Raw genomic sequence first — 21776 nt, forward strand, 5'->3', positions numbered from 1 at the left:
GGCAAAGGTCTCCAAGAATACAATACAGCACAAAAGGGACGGGGTTTAATGATTAAATATGGCACAGGTCTCCAAAAATACAATATAGCACAGGTCCCCTAAATTTTGATTTAATAATTGACCAAGAATACAATACGACACAGGCCTCGTGGACTGGTTAGAAGAGACGGGATCGTCGTTTGGCACATTAAAATTACTTCCCAATTTCCGCAACTCGTAATCTTCTAGGTGTTCCCGGTCCGTCTTGAAACTAGTGGTCACAGACTTCCCTCTTCCTGGTTCGTACATGAAAATCTGAATGACAAATATTTTATGTAGTCATTTCCTTAGTTTAATATTTATAAAATTATCTATAATTATTTACTTTAACATTTATAAAATCATCTTTAATTATTTATTAAATCATTTAAGATCCCTTAAAAGATATCCAAATTGATGCATATACCCCTTAAGTTATCCAAAATAGCATTGCTCATTTGCAAAGTAGAAGTAAAATACCATTGGCTTTTACAGGATAGAACTTCTTGCAACCATGCACGCAATGGTATTCTTATTATAAATATGAAAATACAATCAACATGATTGTAATACTCTTATTATAGCTATGCTACTACATAGAAATCGGTTTACTAACGATGTATTTTATGTAACGACCAGAGAATTCAGTATGATAAACTTCTAATCAAGGGCAGAATATAATGTTGTAATTAGCACCAGAAGCGCAAGCGTGGGTTTTAGTGTCATCAGTGGGATATAGGTAGGCATCTGGGCACTGGTCCATTTTGCAAGTCAGTGCTTTGCAGCTACCGTCGGAGGGAGTTAGGGAGAGAGGGACATTGAAACCATCAATTACAGAGAGGTCATAGAAATCTTGATTGTTGCCCCCATTCAGAGTATATTCAACCAGCGTTGTAGGAGACTGTCCCGAGAGCGTACAGCTGAGCACGCCACCGCAGTCACCAGTGCTGCAGCTTCCTTTACCAGAGGCATCGAAGGAGCATCCAGTACGTCCCCAAAATCTACCTGAGCTTGTTCCTGCGGGCACGTCAACACTCCATGATTGACCCTGACCCAACGCTTGACCGCCTCCTACGGGAATTCCTGCGGCCCATACCGTGTATGAACACTGGTTCTGGATCACAAACGTCGCACCCGTAGCTCCTGCAGTTACAAAAGCAAAAAAATATTTCTTTATGATATCAAATATTTCTTTATCATATCTGAACTCATTTACGTACATAAAATACGATGCAATGCAGTCAAGGGATTACTGTAACCTTACCTTGAAGACAAACGTTAAATATCAAAGCTAGTATTGCTGTAACATAAATCGAAACTGCTAATGTTCTTGCTGCCATTGCAACGTCCACCACCAAGTAATTAAACACAAGTACTAAACAACGAAGGAATTGCGGTTGAGCTTATTTGATGTTGTATACCACGAATGGCACTCTATATATAGGCGGAGCTAGCCATCCCAATCTTGGTCTTAGCGTAGCGTATACTGCACGAACTTCTTATGAAGGTTGATCCCCCCAGTTGGGCGGCGTGCGATGAATCAGAAGGCGCGCTAATCGCTCCTGGACATCCGGGTTTGTTCCAGATGTTCCGGGTCTTCTTAAACTAGCGATCACGAAATGCTTATCCACACTGAGAGTGTGGAAAAAATTACTAAGAGAGAGGATAAGGAAAAAAGCGTGACGTTGATATTTATTTGAGTATTTCATGAATGTTTTTCTATATAATTAAGTAAAATTAATTAATTTTATTTTTTTAATCAAATTTTAAAATATTTTTGAAATCTACAATTAAATAAAAATTAAAATGTGAAAAAATCACTACCAACTTGTTAACTCCGTCACCTTGTACTGTTGTAATGTTCCGGGCCGTCTTAAACTAGCCCTCTTCTTCTAGAATATGCCACGAAAACTTATCCGCTGGAGTGTTTGACTCACTATCAAGATTTCATTCAATGATTCACCAAGAATACAATATAGCGCGTGTCCCCTAAATTTTCATTTAATGATCGCCCAAGAAACACAATATGTCTGGACTTGTTAGAACAGATCGGTCGTCGTAATCTTCCAAATATCTACGCTTAGGATTGACTAACGACTATCAAGATTGAATCCAGAGCTTTGTATGACTGACTATCAAGATTGACTGACGACTTGAATTTTCATTTAATGATTCACAAGCACGGGTCCCCTAAATTTTCATTTGATTATTGGTGAAGAATATAATATGGCACAGGTCTCCTGGAGTCGTTAGAACAGATGGGTCGTCGCTCGGTACATCACAATTGCTTCGTAATCTTCTAGGTGTTCCCGGTCCGGCTTCAAACGAGAGTGATCACAGACCTCCCTCTTCATTTTCTGTGTCTTCCTGGTTCGTACATGAAGATCTGAATGACAAATAAGATTGATTGGATACTTTCATAACCTCTGCGCATAGTTATGTTTTGAACAAATGTTTGGCTTAAAATGTGGTTCAATTTAAGGTGATATGTTAGAATGGAAATTCCAGAATGTCATGTGGAATTTCAGAAGGTTAATTTAATGTGGAATTCGCGAGAAATTTGATACTGGATTTTATTTTATTTTTTTATTTTGTTAAGGTTGATTTTTTTATTTTTATTTTGTTAAGGTTGATTTCATTTAAGGATTTACCAAGAAACACAATATGGCACAGGTCCACGCTGGACTTGTTCTTCAAAATTTTAGGATGCTTTGTATGACTGAGTATCAAGATTGACTGAGGACTTGAATTTGCATTTAATGATTCACAAACAATACAATATAGCACGGGTCCCCTAAATTTTCATTTGATTATTGGTGAAGAATATAATATGGCACAGGTCTCCTGGGTCGTCGTGCGGTACATCACAATTGCTTCGTAAAAACGAGTGACCACAGACTTCCCTCTTCATTTTGTGTGAAAGTCTTAATTTTATTTCCTGTCTTCCTGGTTCGTACATGAAGCTCTGAATGACAAATAAGATTGATTCGACACTTTCATAACCTCTGCGTATAGTTATGTTTTGAGTATGGATTGTTTTTTTGAAGGTTGAGTATTTATTATATCCACCACATATAGTATTAGCACTTTTGTTTTTGATAGTATATTAATTTGTTTTTTTTTTCACACTGCATTCATAGTTTAAAATGGGAATTCAATTTTTGTTATTTTTTATTTTATTTAAATTTATTTATTTGTAAAGTGATTGGTTGAGGTCTTATTATTAGTGTATTTTGGTAACTTCTATTTTTCTATTAGTTACTAGTATTTTTGTTTTAAGTTTTATTTATTTTTTATTTAACTTTTTTATTTTTTATTTTTTATTTTTTACATTTTTTTCCGAACTCCAAGAATCCAAGAAATTGTTCTTATTACAAGAACTTGATTTTCTTGAATTCAATAAGTTTATCATTTTTTTCTTCTTTCGTGTGTCTATTAGTAATGTCTGAGCGTATCAATTATCATAGAAGAAGGATTTGATAGCTATGAGGAAATCCAATGCAATGCACTAGAGCTCTTCATTTCATTTTGGGTTATTCAAATTTTATGGTGCAGAGGTTGGGGAATGAGATCCAAACTAATTCTACCATAGATCTTCATTGCATTTTAGGTTATTCAAATTCTATGGTGCACGGGTTGGGGAATGGGATCCAAACTATTTCTACCAGTGTATTAACTAGATCTCACTTTGACGTTTTGATTGCAAACAGAACGAAAGATGGTTAGACATTTATTGGAATGTTATTCTTCAATTTCTCCTTTGTTTCAATTGGTTTGTTAAAGTTGTTTTACCTTCTTTCCTTGAACCAGACACGCAAGGTTGGTCTCAATTACCTTGCAAAAAGTTAATGTGTGAATTTTGTTAAAGGTTATTTATTCTACTCCAACCTTCTATGTTACTACAGGCCTCTACATGCGACCATGGGTGATGAATTTTGTCCCAGAATGAGAAACATTCACATCGGTACTGGTATGGATAAGACTCTACTCTCTACCTTTAGATTATTGGTTGTAAGAATCCTTAAAAGCCATAGGCAATAAATTAGGTCATTTTTTAAAAATATCAGATGCGACTCTGCGAGGTAAATATACCTCCTTCACTCGCATATGTGTAGAAATGGACCTATCGGGAGCACTTCCGGACGAAATCATTCTAAAAGTATATGATGAAGAATGGGTGCAGGCGGTGGACTATGAACATGTCCCATTTAGATGTCGTAAATGTCATGAACACGGGCACCTCTTCAGAGACTACCCACTAAACAAACTGGAGGACAATATGAAAACCAACACAGGCAAAGATCCTGAAGGCTTTACCAAGTTGGGAGGAAAAGGGAAAGGAGGAAAAAAGTACCAAAAGAGAACTAATGAGGATAAGCAACCAAGTCATAACAGTTTCAAGATTTTAGAAGAAGAAGGTGGGAACAATGGAACAGACTAGGCACCAGAGGATAATCCTGTAGAGAAGGAAAAAGATGATAGCATGGAGGTCATAAATGAGAACAACAAACTAAAGGAGGATCTGCCAAGCACTATGGAACTTGGCAGGGACCATGAGATGACCCCAAGTGAAGTTGGTACGGAGGACCACGAACTACAGCAGATTCTTGAGAGGGAGAATCTCGATCTAGAAAAGTTCCTGGAGTAGGGAACTGCCAAAGGTATTGATTCTCTACCACGAGAGGAGTTTGACAGAGTGGAACAACTCTTCCTTTGGAGATCTCAAGCAAAGGGTTTTGGAGTCAAAAGGAACCATGATAGACAGGAAAATAGAGGGGTAAAACCGATGGAGGTAACATCAGGACACTCTTCCAAGAACCCAGGCCAGAAAAGAGAAAAGGAGAGACAGAATGAGCTACTGACAGAGTGTGGGAAACACATGATTAACTTAGGCAAGATGAAAGATCTTACTAGTTACTCATTTACAAACCTTTCATAATGAAGCTCACAACCTGGAACATTAGGGGTCTAGTAAGTAAAAGAAAACAAAGAAATCTCAGCAATAGAATAAAAGAAGAAAAACCAGATATGGTGTTTATACAGGAACAAAATGTTCAATCGACAAAATCATAGAGATACATAAAAAATGGCTCATGAAGTACGAGTATCTAGAAGTTAAAGCAAACAACACAACAGGAGGGATTCTCACTTTATATGATCACAAATGTCTATGGTCCTCAAAAACTTGAAGGTAAACTCAGGCTTCTAACCTCACTGGAGGAGCTGAGAGAGAGACATCTTGTTATGCCCTGGATTCTGGGAGGGGACTTTAATATGATCAGATCTCTTACAGAAAAAAAAGGCGGGACCAAAATACTAGGCAGAGACTCCATTGCCTTCCAGAACTTCCTAAACGACATGAGGCTGGTGGATATGGAGACAATAAATGGCACCTTCACCTAGAACAATAAGAGGGGAGGGGCTTCTCAAGTTGCCTCTAAACTAGACAGATTCATAATCTCGGAGGACCCCCGTCTCACTGGCCTTGACTTGACTGCTTTAATCCTTCCTTTCGGAGGCTCGGATCACTGGCCTATCCAACTTGAAGCTTCTTTTATAGGCACTTCGAGGAACATACCTTTCAGGTTTGAAAATGTCTGGCTCACTCACCCTAACTTCATCACTAATATTGGAAAATGGTGGGTGGAAGACATGCCTGTTCAAGGCATGAAGATGTTCCTACTGCAACAGAGATTGAAACACATCAAACTCAGTCTTAAAGAATGGAACAAAAATGAGTTTGACAATATTTTCAAAGCCAAAAGAGAAGTTGAATAGAAACTACAGGGAATTAACCAAATCCTCATCATAGATGGCTTTACCAAGGAAAGGAAAATGCAAGCTGACTCTCTTCAACAGGAATGGGAAATCAAATGCCAGCAAGAGGAGATCTTCTGGAGACAAAAATCGAGAGTGCAATGGATTAAATAAGGGGAAAGAGATACAAAGTTTTTCACAAGTCAACCATGGATCACAGGGCACATAACAGGATTTCAAAACTTAGAGACACTCGAGGGAAAGAGGTAAGTACACAAATAAATATAATCTGCTATGGTACAACATTTCCAAAGCATAGCAGAGGAGCCTCTCTTAGATAGATCACAATTTATCAACAACTTCAAGGCACGAAGATGTTCTTATTATAAGAAATTGATTTTCTTGAATTCACTAAGTTTATCTTTTTTTCTTCTTTCCTGTGTCTATTAGTAATGTCTGAGCGTATCAATTATCATAGACCAAGGATTTGATAGCTATGAGGAAATCAAATGCAATGCACTAGAGCTCTTCATTTCATTTTGGGTTATTCAAATTTTATGGTGCACAGGTTGGGGAATGAGATCCAAACTAATTCTGCCATAGCTCTTCATTGCATTTTAGGTTATTCAAATTCTATGGTGCATGGGTTGGGGAATGGGATCCAAACTAATTCTACCAGGGTATTAACCAGATCTCACTTTGACGTTTTGAGTGCAAACAAAATGAAAGATGGTTAGACATTTATTGGAATGTTATTCTTCAATTTCTCCTTTGTTTCAATTGGTTCGTTAAAGTTGTTTTACCCTCTTTCCTTGAACCAGGCACGCAAGGTTGGTCTCGGTTACCATGCAAAAAGTTAATGTGTGAATTTTGTTATAAAGGTTATTTATTCTACTCCAACTTTATTCCTAGTTAAAATTGATCTCAGTTACTATGGAAAAATTTAATGTGTGACTTTTGTTAAAGGTTATTTATTCTACTCCAACTTTATTCCTAGTTTTATTCAAAGTGAATGTGCCAAATTCAACCAATTTAATATTAAGTTAAAAATCATAGAAAAACCTTTGGTATTTGGAAAATATTTAAAAAGGGCTAATGATAAATTTTATTTATTTAAATATTTATTTTTCTTAATGATTTATAACTATGATAATTATAATCTAGTTGTTAAATTAATAGTAAAACATCTCTCTCTCTTCTTCTTTTTTTGATTATAACTTTAAGATAAATGAAGGGAACCATGGGAGGTGAGCGGAACAAGGGTTTTGAACAGGGAGCGACGGGTGTGAGCTGGTAACCATGGAGGGGCAAGGAGGGGGGAGCTCCACTCCCTCCTACAGTCATGTAGTTGTGAACAGAAGTAAGGAGGCTGGTTTGAATCGATTCAAGAAACTAATGGAGGTAGAAACGGAGAAGACAAGCATAAAAAAGCCGGAAAGCATCAAATGTCATGAACAGGAAGAGAATCACGAGGAAGTCAGAAGAGAGAAGAGAATAGGAGACAACAGTCAGAGAGCTGAGCACAAGACTATGACAGGACTCTGTAAACCCAGGTCAACCAGTAAACTCTGGGTTGTTTTAAATGATCTAGCGCTACAGGTGCACAGGGATCACATGTCGACATATGCGGTTATATGCAAATTTATGGGAATATGGCCAACAAAGAAGGCTTTGCACACATGGATAAGAAACCACTGGAAACCAAAGGGAGATATAAACCTTCATCTTGGGTCCAAGGGATTCTTCACAGTGGTGTTCACAGACCTAGAGGATAAAGACAGAGTGTTCGAAGGAGGACCATATTTCTATGCTACTACAGGCCTCTACATTCGACCATGGGTGATGAATTTTGTCCCAGAATGAGAAACATTCACAACGGTACTGATATGGATAAGAATCTACTCTCTACCTTTATAGTATTGGCTGCCAGAATCCTTAAACGCCATAGGCAATAAATTAGGTCATTTTTTTAAAATATCAGATGCGACTCTCCGAGGTAAATATACCTCCTTCGCTCGCATATGTGTAGAAATGGACCTAGTGGGAGCACTTCTGAATGAAATCATTCCAGAAGTATATGATGAAGAATGGGTGAAGGCGGTGGACTATGAACATGTCCCATTCAGATGCCGTAAATGTCATGAACACGGGCACCTCTTTAGAGACTGCCCACTAAACAAACTGGAGAATAATATGAAAACCAACACAAGAAAAGATCCTGAAGGCTTTACCAAGTTGGGAGGAAAAGGGAAAGGAGGAAAAAAGTACCAAAAGAAAACTAATGAGGATAAGCAACCATGTCATAACAGTTTCAATATTTTAGAAGAAGAAGGTGGGAACAATGGAATGAACCAGGCACCGGAGGATAATCCTGTAGAGAAGGAAAAAGATGCTAGCATGGAGGACATAAATGAGAACAACAAACTAGAGGAAGATCTGCCAAGCACTATGGAACTTGGCAAGGACCATGAGATGACCCCAAGTGAAGTTGGTACAGAGGACCACGAACTACAGGAGATTCTTGAGAGGGAGAATCTCGATCTAGAAAAGTTCCTGGAGCAGGGAACCACCAAAGGTGTTGATTCTCTACCACGAGAGAAGTTTGATAGAGTGCAACAACTCTTCCTTTAGAGATCTCAATCAAAGGGTTCTGGAGTTAAAAGGAACCATGATAAATAGGAAAATAGAGGGTTAAAACCGATGGAGGTAACATCAGGACACTCTTCCAATAACCCAGGCCAGAAAAGAGAAAGGGAGAGACAAAATGAGCTACGGACGAAGTGTGGGAAACACATGATTAACTCAGGAAAGATGAAAGATCTTACTAGTTACTCATTTACAAACCTTTCATAATGAAGCTCACAACCTGGAACATTAGGGGTCTAGTAAGTAAAAGAAAACAAAGAAATCTCAGCAATAGAATAAAAGAAGAAAAACCTGATATGGTGTTTATACAGGAAACAAAATGTTCAATAGACAAAATCAGAGAGATACATAGAAAATGGCTCATTAAGTACAAGTATCTAGAAGTTAAAGCAAACAACACAGCAGGAGGGATTCTCACTCTTTGGAATCCCCAGAAACTTGGAATCTTAGATGCTAAAGCATCCAGGAACTACCTTTTGATGGTAATCCAACCTTTGGGTGACAAGGAACTCTATATGATCACAAATGTCTATGGTCCTCAAAAACTTGAAGATAAACTCAGGCTTCTCACCTCACTAGAGGAGTTGAGAGATAGACATCCTGTTATACCCTGGATTCTGGGACAGGACTTTAATATGATCAGATCTCTTATAGAAAAAAAAGGTGGGACCAAAATACTAGGCAAAGACTCCATTGCCTTCTAGAACTTCCTAAACGACATGAGGCTGGTGGATACGGAGACAATAAATGGAACCTTCACTTGGAACAATAAGAGGGGAGGGGCTTCTCAAGTTTCCTCTAAAATATACAGATTCATAATCTCAGAGGACCCCCATCTCACTGGCCTTGACTTGATTGCTTTAATCCTTCCTTTCGAAGGCTCAGATCACTGGCCTATCCAGCTTGAAGCTTCCTTTATAGGCACTCCAAGGAACAGACCTTTGAGGTTTGAAAATGTCTGGCTTACTCACCCTGACTTCATCACTAATATTGGAAAATGGTGGGTGGAAGACATGCCCATTCAAGGCATGAAGATGTTCCTACTGTAACAGAGACTGAAACACATCAAACTCAGGCTTAAATAATGGAACAAAAATGAGTTTGACAATATTTTCAAAGCCAAAATAGAAGATGAACAGAAACTACAAGGAATTAACCAAATCCTCATCATAGATGGCTTTACCAAGGAAAGGAAAATGCAAGCTGACTCTCTTCAATAGGAATGGGAAAACAAATGCTAGCAAGAGCAGATCTTCTGGAGACAGAAATCGAGAGAGCAATGGATTAAAGAAGGGGAAAGAAATACAAAGTTTTTCACAAGTCAACCATGGATCACATGGCACATAACAAGATTTCAAAACTCAGAGATACTCGAGGAAAAGAGCTAAGTACCCACAAATAAATACAATCTGCTCTGGTACAACATTTCCAAAGCATAGCAGAGGAGCCTCTCTTAGACAGATCACAATTTATCAACAGCTTCACATAGTACATTCCAAAACTTGTAACCAGGGAAGACAATTACAATCTTAACAGGCCAGTGACTGAAGAGGAGGTCAATGAAGTCATCAAAGAGATGCAAAATGGGAAAGCTCCAGGCCTGGATGGGTTCAATGTAGACTTCTTCAAAACATGCTGGGAAATAGTCAAACAAGATATCCTTGATGTTGTGGAGGACGAGAAAATCTAAAACAGTTTTGAGGGCACTCAATGCATCTTTCATAGCCTTAATTCCAAAGCAGGAAAAAGCTATGACACCAGATAGATTCAGACCCATAGCTTTATGCAATGTGGTGTACAAAATTATTTCTAAAGTAATTGCAAACAGACTCAAGCCCCTTCTTCCAACTCTTGTGTTTGAGGAGCAAACTAGATATGTGGAAGGAAGGAAAATTCTAAATAACATCATTCAAGCTCATGAGGTGGTTCATTCTCTCAAGAGCAATAAGCAAGTGGGTATGATCATACAGCTTGACCTAGCGAAAGCTTATGATAAGCTAAGCCGGTTGTACATCAGGGAAGCACTAAAAGTGTATGGCTTCGACCACAACTAGATAAGATGGGTAATGGCCCTTGTTACCACGGCTAGTTTTTCAATCCTACTTAATGGCTCTCCATTCAAAACATTTAGGCCTTCGAGAGGCCTCAGAAAAGGAGATCTGCTCTCCCCCTTCCTATTTATTCTCATGATGGAAGGATTAAGCAAAGCGATCAAATCAGTCAATGCGGAGGGAAGAATCCAGGGTCTAAAACTAACCCTGAATGGGGATATCTTGACTCATCAACATTTTGTGGATGACACTATGCCGCAGGATACACCCACGGTCAAGGAAGCTAAAGATTTCAAACAAATCCTGAACGATTTTGCTATGGTTACTGGTACAGAGGTAAGCCTCACAAAATCAAAAAAATTTTTTTTTAATACCCACATTTCTATTCAAAGAAATCTCTCCAGAATTCTTGGCTTTCAAAGAGATCAACTACCCTCCAAATATATGGGAATACATCTCACCGACAAACCTCTGAGTAAGGAAGTTTGGGAGCCAGTGACTAATAAAATGCAGGACAAAATCAGGAAATTGACAAGTAGATCTCTGAGTTTAGCAGGACGTCTAGTGCTTATAAAGGTTGTTCTGCAAACCATCCCCATCTTCATGTTTTCAGCTCTTCTTGCTCCAAAAGGAGTTTTACAACACATTAGGAACATCCAAAGAGATTTTTTTTGGGGAAAAGGGGAAGAGAAAAAGAAATGGGCTCTGGTAGCTTGGGAAAAGCTCTGCAAACCCAAGACCCATGGAGGTTTCGGACCTCATGACCCGGAAACCCTAAGCAAATTTTTGGGGGCAAAACTTTGGTGGAGATGGCTAAAGGAAATGAGAACCCCTTGGGCCAAGCTCTAGAAAGAGAAGTATGCAAACAACTGGCAAGAAAGGGATCATATTCGAATGGCAGGGCTCATCAAGGGCTCCCACATTTGGAACAATGCTTGGGAGAATAGAGCCATTGTTCAAAAGCATAGTTTTTGGGAGATCAAAGATGGAAACCTAGCTTGGTTTTGGGAGGATAACTAGCAGCAGGAGCCTAACCTTTGTAGAGAAGAACTAGCCATTCTCAAGAATGTCACTGACAATAAAGGGCTACTCAGGGTAAGTGACTTTTGGGATCAAACAAGGGACAAGGATAAATGGAGAACATGGAAGGACCTAGTATACAGTGAAGAGACCCCTTTGAAGGCCTAGGCAGAAGCTCTTTCACTGATCCTGGAACACAGAAAGATTTTGACTTCAGCATCGTATGACCAACTAAGATGGGGAAGAAACAAGGAAGGCAACTTCAAACTCAAAGAATCCAAAATAATTGCCACTGGGCTTGACTTTCCAAACCCTGATAGGATATGGAAGGACCTATGGTAGAACCCACACTGATGAAAATCAAATTGTTCATGTGGTTGGTGCAACATAAAAAAATTCTGACTTGGGAAAATATTAGAAAAAGAGGTTTAGTTAGTCCATCTGGATGCCAGTTATGTGGTCTACAAAAAGAAACGATGGATAACCTACTTAACCTCTACCCATTCACCTCTACCTTGTGGAATTGGCTAGCCTCAATCTTGAGGCAAACTGACAGGGACGAATTTAGCATCACTGGCACTTTGAAGAACTGGAGGAAAGATTTCTCAGAAAATGAAATAATCAACAAAGCCAGGACTTTGGTACCAGGTTTTTTGATCTGGGATGTATGGAAAGAATGCAACAATAGGATTCTCAAGAACAGAATTAGCTCAACCCAGAGCATCATAGCTCAGATTATAGGATAGCTCAAAGAAACTGTGAGCACCCTTATAAAGCTACCCCCCAAGAACCCTTCTCTAGACCAGGATGTTCATATACTTTTGCATTTGGGTCTCCAGTTGCCTATCCCTGAGGGCATAAGTAAGATCGTAAGACATACAACAGTGGGGAAGGACTTCTAGCAACCACTTCCTCATGGCTTTTTGAAATTTAATATAGATGGAGCCTCTAAGGGAAACCCTGGGGTTGCTAGTTATGGAGGAGTCATAAGAGATGAGCAGGGATACATAAAAGTCATCTTTCATAGTCATTTGGGGAATGCCACTAATAATATGGAAAAACTCATGGCCTTAGAGCAATGCCTAGAAATCTTGATTAAATCCAATTTACACAATGCCATCATAGAAGCAGACTCTGAATTGATAATTAATTCAGTCAAAAAGATAGGCAACGACACAGCACCAGCAAAATTATCAAATCACTGGTAGTTATTGCAGGTCTATCAACGTATACAATTCCACCTGAGAGCCCTAAGAACACTCATATTTGTTCATGTGTGTAGAACAGTCAACGAGTTAGTGAATCGTATGGCGAATGAAGGAGTGATATGTACAAGAGATAATAGAAGCTATGCTTAGGAGTCAACACCATCAGGGAATTTGCGCGAGGATTGTCACAGACAGGTGATCGTAGACAGGGAATATTTTCAATTTATGAAAGATAAGCAGTAAATAGACCAATGGAAACAATAGAAAGTGAACCAATCACAGGGAAGAAGCAAGGGGTAAACAATGAGTAGGCTGACAGGAAGCCGACCAAAGATGGCAGCGAACTCCAGCATCCTACGGATTTCGGGTGGATAGTTGTACGAAAGATATCCCATAAAACGGACCCGGAAAACTATAGAGCGATAGTTTAGGCCACTCATCTAGTCCGAATGGAAAAATAAACAGTGGGAATGTTGCCGGCCCGAAATCAACTCTGGACCATCAGATCGATGAGGGTTGGATCGCATGGTAGTCGGGTCATAAAGCTAATCGAGGGCTAATCCACAAAACGGACCTGAAAAATTTTAGAAAGATGGTTTTGGTTTCTCATCAGGTCCCAAAGGCAAATTAAAGAGTGGGCAAGTTGTTGACTCAAAATCAGTTAAATACCGATGGATCTTCGAGGGTTGGATTTCTTTGTCATTGGGTTGCCAAGTCAACCACAGGTTAAGGCTTGTTTTATAGTCACTTACTGTTGCTTTGTGGGCCGTAGGATATGTGGGCCCTCGTCATTAAGGGCTGTCAGATTCTTTTTTTCTCGAGACTTACGACGTTTAGCGGACCCAAAAGAACCTTAGAACTTTTCACATTTATCTTTCGGGTTAGGAAGGAAGGCAGGTTTTCCAGAGCGTAGCTTTGAGGATGAGCAATCCATTGGTGGTTTAAGCATCAATCCTTTTGTAGTTTTGTTTGAGTCAGGTATGGGGTTGTGTCAACCCAGCTGTCTACGGAGTGTTCACAGAGCTGGTGTGTTGTTCTTGGCTTCGTTAAAAAAGTGTACATTATGTATTTTTTCTCGATTAATGGAAGGCTCCACTCTTACTGGATTCAAAAAAATAGTAAAACATCTCTTTTTATTTATTATTCATAAATATTAATTAACTTGTCTTTACAATTTAATTTAATACTAAATTACAAATTATAGATCATCCCAACTCCATTTTTCTCTTGTAACACCCCTATGACTTTGCCTTTTAGATAATTATTATTTTTAGATGTTGAACTATTATTAGATTTACTGGCATGATAAGATTTATGACATGATGTAATTATATTATTATTGTTAAGTTAATAAATAAATTGCTTGGCAATATTGAGGAAAGAGCATAAGAGTGTAGAAGACTTCTTTCCAAGCTAAGAAAAGTTGTGGTGGTAAGTCCACATGATGGACCTTCTTTAAAAGTCTCCTAAAAAAATTCCTAGGAGATAAATAAAAGAAATTAAAATAATATAATGGGAGAGTAAGATTATGTTAATTACTTAGTTGGAGAGAAATGCTAAGTAGGGTGGAATAAAGAACTCTTCGAGAGAAAAGAGTGTTTTAAAGAAAAATAAAAGTATATTTTTTTTGAAAAACTAAAGCAAAAAAACTAGGCAAAAAATTGGCATACGTTAAAGCAGGATGCTACTCAAATATGCAAGGAATGAGAAATTATAAAAAGAAACAACATGTAATCAAGGGGGATTGATTCTAATGGCAAGAAAATATTAGCTCGAGGGAGAACTGATGGATTCAATTCGTGGATAAGAGGAGAGTGTTGCGTTCCTAAGTAATTGTCCAATTGTCCAATCTCCAATTCTAGTTCCTCAATAATTATCAAATTTGTAACTCTAGTTCAGATTTTATTATTTTTTCTTTGGAACTAGGATGCATGTGAATATTGTGATATTATTCGAATTTACAGAAAGTGGAAGTTATTCTAGCCAATGGTATGCAAACTAAATTTATTTATATATGTATGCGATATATTGTCGTACGTAATGAGGAATCCAGGACATTATGGGTATGTCAATTGTTTTTATTTTGATCATGGTGAACGATAAAAAAAACCATTAGTTGAAAAATATAACAAGCCGAATGAAGGAGTAAGATGGGCATATCAATGAGTATAAAAATAATGAAGTAAAGAGTGGTTAATTTACCCTGGATGGTTATAAAACTCATTTATCTCTACACATTACTAGTTATAGCCAGTCCACATAAATATATCTCTCACTGAAATAAAAACTAAAAGTATAGTTGGCAAATTAAGAAACCATTAAAAAATAACTCAGAACATGGAAAGTGCAGAGAAATGTTAATAAGGGTATAGTGTTAGGAGAAGAATACTAAGAATGAGGATGAGGATGAGGGGTTCTGATTTAATCAATGAGAACAAAAAAATGGAAACAAAATTCTTCTTTGGCTAGGGTTATGCAAATAAATAAAAGCAGCATATCAGCATATCACGAGGATACTTTTGCTCGGCCGATACCTAAGTAGTACTTATTCTTCTTACAACAAACCATGGTCCTAGGAATTATAGATGAATAAACACTATCAACAATTACATATACAATCTAGAGGGACTATAAGATATAGAAGAAATAATTTAAAGTAACGAAGTAAATCCCATATTAGAATTTGGGTCACCACCATCACAAAGGCCTTATACTTTGGGACTAAGAAGTCTTGGTAGCATAAGAGCACATTGTATTAGGTCGTTGCTTGAATTACTAGTGCATAGTAATGCATGGAACCCGTAATGACCCTTGTCTAACCCTGACACGAGCTGTAAATAATAAATTAAAGAGAAAGAATGTTGAGAGATATTGGCGGCATGATGCATGACAACAAAATGTAATTAAAAATTCAGAGTAGTAGTAAATATAAAGCTACCATAAATCAATAACTCGTGAAGAATCCATGTTCACATGCCATTATAGACACATGAAGAACACATACATATATTTTATAAGATTTAGGTGACCAATATTTACATCTAGAATATAACAATAACAATGCTTTCTACTTGAATATACATGTACCTATGGTCGGAATTATTTACCCAATTCGATAGAGAATTCATATAGTCAAATACACCACTGGATTGAACTTGAACACAAATCTAGCATGTACAAACAACATAATAGTAAAAATCCCTTTGGGGAAGAATATAACATTTGAATTAAATATAAACATTTATTCCAATTCTTAGGGCTTTACAGTCCAGTGTTCCAAATTTACAATGTTAAAATCAAGAAGACAATTTCCAAAAATTAGGAATACTACAAGGGCCAACAAGTCTAGAAAAGGTTATGAAATTATTAGGCTAGAGGCCATCCCATACAAATTCCACACTACTCTAAGGAAATCTCATTATAAGTAAATTTCCTCATAAGAACTACATGGCCATAAGGGTTACGGTGAGAGACCAAACAAAAAATAGAAACCCATATTTCAACGTCAGCTGGATTGAATTAGAAAGACAAGCGAAAAACGTGAGGAATACCAACCTGTAGCACAATAATTATGAGTCAGAGGTGGGGGGAAATATCCTCTGTCATTGTCCAATAATAGGGGCATAACATTACAATTATCTAAAGCAAACAAACAAACAAAAAAATGGTAAGAAACTTGAAGGGGTGAAGTAAATCGAACCAATTTACAACAATAGCTGGAAAGGCACATACCTACAGATGAGGCCATTTGCGCACATTATTTTTTTGCACTTACAGGAGAGTCACATCAACATTTTCAAGGAAATAAAAAGAATAAAGACCCACAAGTGATAGGTACCTTGAAGGATAAGAGGGTTATCCAAAAGCGCTAAGACTAATAAGAAAAAAAAAAAATTAAATAACAAACCTATACAAGATTGTTAACCATGGATATTCACCCTCACTTTACCATGGATATTAACTTGTAAATCCGCTTTGTTACAATACCATGGGCCAATACCATGGATTATCAATACCACATGCCAAAAAACCATAACTTATTTTATAGTAAAAAATATTTTATTTTAATTTAATTTTACAACATTTTAATTGAATCTAAAAGGGAAAATGTTACAATTTGAGATATATCTAAACACTCTATACGGCTACTAAAAATATTCCCATAGAAATTAAAATAAGGTTTTAATAAAATTAAGCTAAGATGGATCTATCCCTGTTCTTTATATATATATATATATATATATATAAAGAACCAACATTGATCCATCATAGCTAAGGATCCAAGGGATGAGAGTAAGAAAATTGACTAATTATAATAGATTAAATATAGTGCATGATTTTTTAAAAATATTTCATTATTTTATTTTCTTTGACATGATTGATCCAAAATATAGGTTTAATATTTCACAACCAATTAATCTTTTCTAATTTAGATATTTTCTTAAACACGTTACACAATACAATATGATCAAATTTAAGAGAGAGTTGGGGAGGGGGTGGAGAGAGGGAGTGAGATGGTGAAAAAGTTGGAGGATGGAGAGAGAGAAAGAGAGAGTGATGGGGGCGAGAGAGAGTGAGGTGGGAGAGAGGGAGCGAGAGGAAGGAGGATAGAGGGGAGAGAGAGAGAGATGGAATTGGAGTGGGAGATAGAGGGAGGAAAGAACAAAGACATAGAGAGATAGAGGTGGAGAGAGAGAGGAGTAAGAAGGGAGAGATGGAGAGAGAGTGAGGGAGAGAGGAGAGGAGGGAAGAGAAAGAAGAGGAGAGGATAGAGATAGGGAGAGAAGGGGAAGGGAGAGAGATGGAGAAGGACAAGGAGGGGGGGAGATAGTGATAGAGTTGGAAGGAAGATTGAGAGAGAGAGAGAGAGAGAGAGAGAGAGAGATTTGGGGAGAGAGATAGAGGGAGGTGGGAGATAAGGGATAGAGAAGAAGGAAGATAGAGATGAGGAGTGAGAGATGGAATTGGAGGGGGTAGGAGAGGGAGGGAACAAGAAAAACATAGAGGGAGAAAGGTGGAGAGAGAGATGGGGTGACGTGGGAGTCATGGAGAAAGAGTGAGGGAGAGAGGAGAGCAGGAGGGAATAGAGAGAAGGATATAGATAGAGAGGGAGAGAAGGGGAAGAGAGAGATAAACAAAGAAGTGGAAGAGAGGGAGAGAGTGTGTGTATGTTTGAGGGTGAGATAGAGAAAGGGAATAACAAAGAGACACAAATACAAATATAGATATTATATAGTATTATATAACAAACCTAGATCCATATTAACCCTATAAATATCAAGTGCCGCGAGGGATCCAATCTCTCGAGGTGAAAACATTTCCTCAAGTTTTTCACTAGAAAACAAATTTTTCACCTCGAGAGATTGGACCCCTCCCAACGCTTGATAGATCTGGGGTTAAGATGGATGTAGGTTAGTTAATATGAAATTAAAGTAGTTTTTATTTGATATTATAGTCTTAAAAATTAAAATTTCCCTTTAAATTAATTTCAAATTAGAACTAGATCCAATTAGATTTAATGAATAGATTTTAAAAAAATACATAAAATATTTTTTTTATTAAAAAATATATTTTTTAAATTACAAATTATTAGAGATACAATATAGTGAAAAGTTGGCTCACCTATACACCATATGAGGATGAAGAAGTGTTTAAAGAAGGATAACCTTTCAACCATTCTTTAACAACCTTTCAATCCCCTATCACTTGTAAGTTTAGATTGCTTGACACAATTAAGATGACTAACATAAAAAACTGTTTCATATTATTGTAGTACTTGTTAGGTAGTTGTATTTTTGTCCTTAGACTAAATTAGACATTCATGTTAGTCATTTTTAGTTGTATTGCTTATTAGCTAGTCAAATATTTTAACCCGTGACTAGTTCAGTCACTTAAGATTGCTTAGTTTTGGAAAAGTTGTGGTGAGTAACTTTTTTAGTCACCTAGTCACTAATTTCTCATTTTCTACTAGTGAACAAACTAACTTGATTCTTATACTCTAAATTCACCTACTGACAGTTCAAACATCTTGCGATGAACTCGACCACCTCTTTCTTCATGTTCAACCAATAATGAAACTTCTTAATGTATTTCAAATTCTTCTCATATCCTGGGAGACTTGGATATGTCTTGATATGAAATTTTCTTAAGATAAGCTTCCTTAACACACTTTTATCTGACACATAAATCCTATTCCTGAATCTAACCAAGCCATCTGCAATGAGGTGATGCTCCTCATCCCTATCACCTCACCTTGCTGCTGCAACCTCTGCTTCAGCTGTTGGTACATGTCGTCATGTTGTCCTACCCATAAGATCCACTTCTGTAAGTCTGTGCCATATAAAATCATAGCTGAAATTTGATTCACCTACGCTCTCTTACTGAGAGCATCCGTAACCCTATTCTCCTTGCCCTTAATGGACCTATCTCAAAGTCAAACTCATTGAGAGTAGCCAACCATATAACTTTCCTGACATTTAGAACGAACCTCCTGCCAATAAGATAATGTCTCCACATCTTCAATGCATGGATGATAACTACCAACTCAAGATCATGAGTCACATAGTTCTACTCATGCCCATTCAACTTCCTTGACTCATAACATACCACTTGTCCTTTCTGCATCAAGACTCCACTAAGTCCTTCCTTGCAAGCATATGTACACATGAAGTACTCCTTATCAGGATCTACAATCTTCAAGACTAGAGCATTTGTAAGCAAATGGTTCAATTTCTCAAAGCTAGCTACACACTTCTCTATCCATTCAATCTTCTTTTGTTTTCTCTACAAATATGTGATAGGATAGCCAATCTTTGAGAAGTTCCTGAAGAACATCTTGTAATAACCCGCTAGTCCCTTGAATGATCTCACCTCATCCACATCCTTAGGATTTGGCCACTCCATGATATATTTAATTTTTTTTGAATCCAATGCTATCCCTTCCTTCAAAAAAATATTTCCTAAGAAATGAAATTCAATTTGAAAGAAACTGCACTTGCTAAGCTTGACATACAATTGGTTCTCTCTCAACAATATCAATACTTCTGTAAGGTGTTCTACATCCTCTTCCTCATTTTTAGAATATATCAATATGTCATCAATAAACACTATCAAAAACTTGTCTAGATAAGGATGCAACTCACTGTTCATTAAACACATGAAATTAGCTGGAGCATTAGTAAGACCAAAAGGAACCACTATAAATTCATATTACCCATACATGGTATAGAATGCGATATTGCAGATATCTTCTTCTTTAATGAACACCTAATAATATCCCAATCTTAGATCAATCTTTGAAAACACTACTTCTCCCTTCAACCGATCAAACAAGTCATCAATCCATGGCAAAGGATACCTGTTCTTGATCATCGCCTTGTTTAACTTCCTATAATTAATGCACAATATGAGAGTACCATCCTTCTTCCTCACAAACAACATTGGTGTACCCCAAGGTGATACACTTGGCCTTATGTATCCCTTATTAAGCATTTCCTTAAGCTGCCACTTCAATTCCACCAATTCGAGAGTGCTCGTCCTGTAAGGTGCCTTTGATGTTGGTGTTGCTCCTACCATAAACTCAATAGATAATTCCACTTCCCTATAAGGAGGTAACTCTGGAATCTCTACTACAAACACATCTTGAAATTGATGCAAAACATGATACTTCTTCATAACTTCCTCATTATCATCATCCTTCCCTTTGTCGCTAGAGATGTGTATTGCAAATAAAAAAACTTATTTCCCATGGTTGCATTTTGCTTGGATATATGTGACCATTCTCATTGATGTAGAATTCTTCTTTCCTTGCAAGATTCTTCTTTCCCCATCATCATCTAAGCACTCAATAACCTTGCCATAACAATCCAATTTAGTCTCGCAAATGAATAACTAGTCCATGCCCAAAAGCATACTATACGAACCCAAAGGAAGAGCATTTATATGTGTTGATGTAGTAATACCATTAAGCTCAAATGCACATATCTCATCCAGTGATGAACTCTTCTCTTGGTCCTTGTATCCAACTATACTAACCAATATTCTGCATGCACTTTTCTACTTAAGAAACACTTATCCATTAGGTCAGGACTTATATAGCTATAGTTAGATCTAGGATCAATTAAAATAGAAAGAACTTGATTACAGAGCTTACATTCGACCTCAATAATAGATTCCTAATGATAAACCTACCTATTATCTACCATTCCATAGATCTTGCAAATACTATGACTAACATCTCAAACTGTTTGTGCCTCTTGAGCACTGTAAATTTGAGATATGCCACCTTGATGTTGTGGACAATCTCTCCTATGATGCCCTCCACCACAAGTCCAACACCTTAAAGGTTGTCTACCATCTGCCTTGTCCTGCTCCTTAGGTTGAGACCCATGTCCTCTGTCAACTGCATTAAACTTCTTGTGTGACACTACATTCTCCTTATCACCTGCATATGGAAGTATTCCCCTCCTTTTGGCCTACTTTCCTTTATTCTTCTCATTCCATTTCCAATATTTCTTAGACTTGGATTTGCGTTTTGACTTCTCATAACAGTGCTTCAACTTTCTGATGGCTTCCTCCAATGATCTAGGCTCATTAAACTCAGTCCTACATTTGAATGCTACTGACAACCCACCAATGGACCTTTGAATATTTTCTTTCTCCTCTTTGAGGTAAGGCACATACCTCAAGAACTCCAAAAATATGCTAGTGTACTCATCATTGGTCATAGTGTCCATCTCAACTCATATAACTACTTAGCCCTATAATCATAGTAACTTTTAGACAAGTACTTCTTCTTGAAGAGTCTCTCGAACTCATCCCAAGTCAACTCTTCCTCTTGAATCCCCATGAAATTCTTCACATCTTCCCATCAAATATCTGCTTTCCCTTTAACACTAAGGGTAGCTATTTTGGATTTTTTATTCTCTGAATACTCATGTAGTTTGAATAACTTATTCATCCAAAGAAACCACACTTCTTCATATTGTGACCCCTTCATCTCTCCATCAAATGTAGGAGGCTTTTCTTTCTTAAAATCTTCTTCCAAATATTGCTTCTCACTCATCCTATATGGATG

At 37.4% G+C, this 21776-nt stretch overlaps 1 protein-coding gene across 1 annotated transcript; it reads right to left on the reverse strand.

Moving 5' to 3' along the window:
• Positions 1-521: 521 nt before the first annotated feature.
• LOC149204221 (thaumatin-like protein) lies at positions 522-1448 on the reverse strand. Its single transcript, XM_089393242.1, has 2 exons — positions 1283-1448; positions 522-1161 (listed from the first exon to the last, which is right to left on the reverse strand). Exons 1-2 carry the CDS (start codon positions 1356-1358, stop codon positions 683-685), a joined length of 555 nt encoding a protein of 184 aa, XP_089249368.1. The 5' UTR covers positions 1359-1448; the 3' UTR covers positions 522-682.
• Between the last annotated feature and the right edge of the window lie 20328 nt (positions 1449-21776).

This window comes from Pinus tabuliformis, chromosome 1_2 (assembly GCF_031772625.1).
Source record: "Pinus tabuliformis cultivar Carrire ecotype Pingquan chromosome 1_2, CPIR1, whole genome shotgun sequence".
Classification (NCBI taxonomy): domain Eukaryota; kingdom Viridiplantae; phylum Streptophyta; class Pinopsida; order Pinales; family Pinaceae; genus Pinus; species Pinus tabuliformis.

Coding starts and splice junctions, on each gene's coding strand:
- LOC149204221 (XM_089393242.1), bottom strand. CDS start 1,358: ATGGCAGCAAGAACATTAGCAGTTTCGATTTATGTTACAGCAATACTA. Junction 1,162..1,282: donor ATTTAACGTTTGTCTTCAAG/GTAAGGTTACAG, acceptor TTGTAACTGCAG/GAGCTACGGGTGCGACGTTT.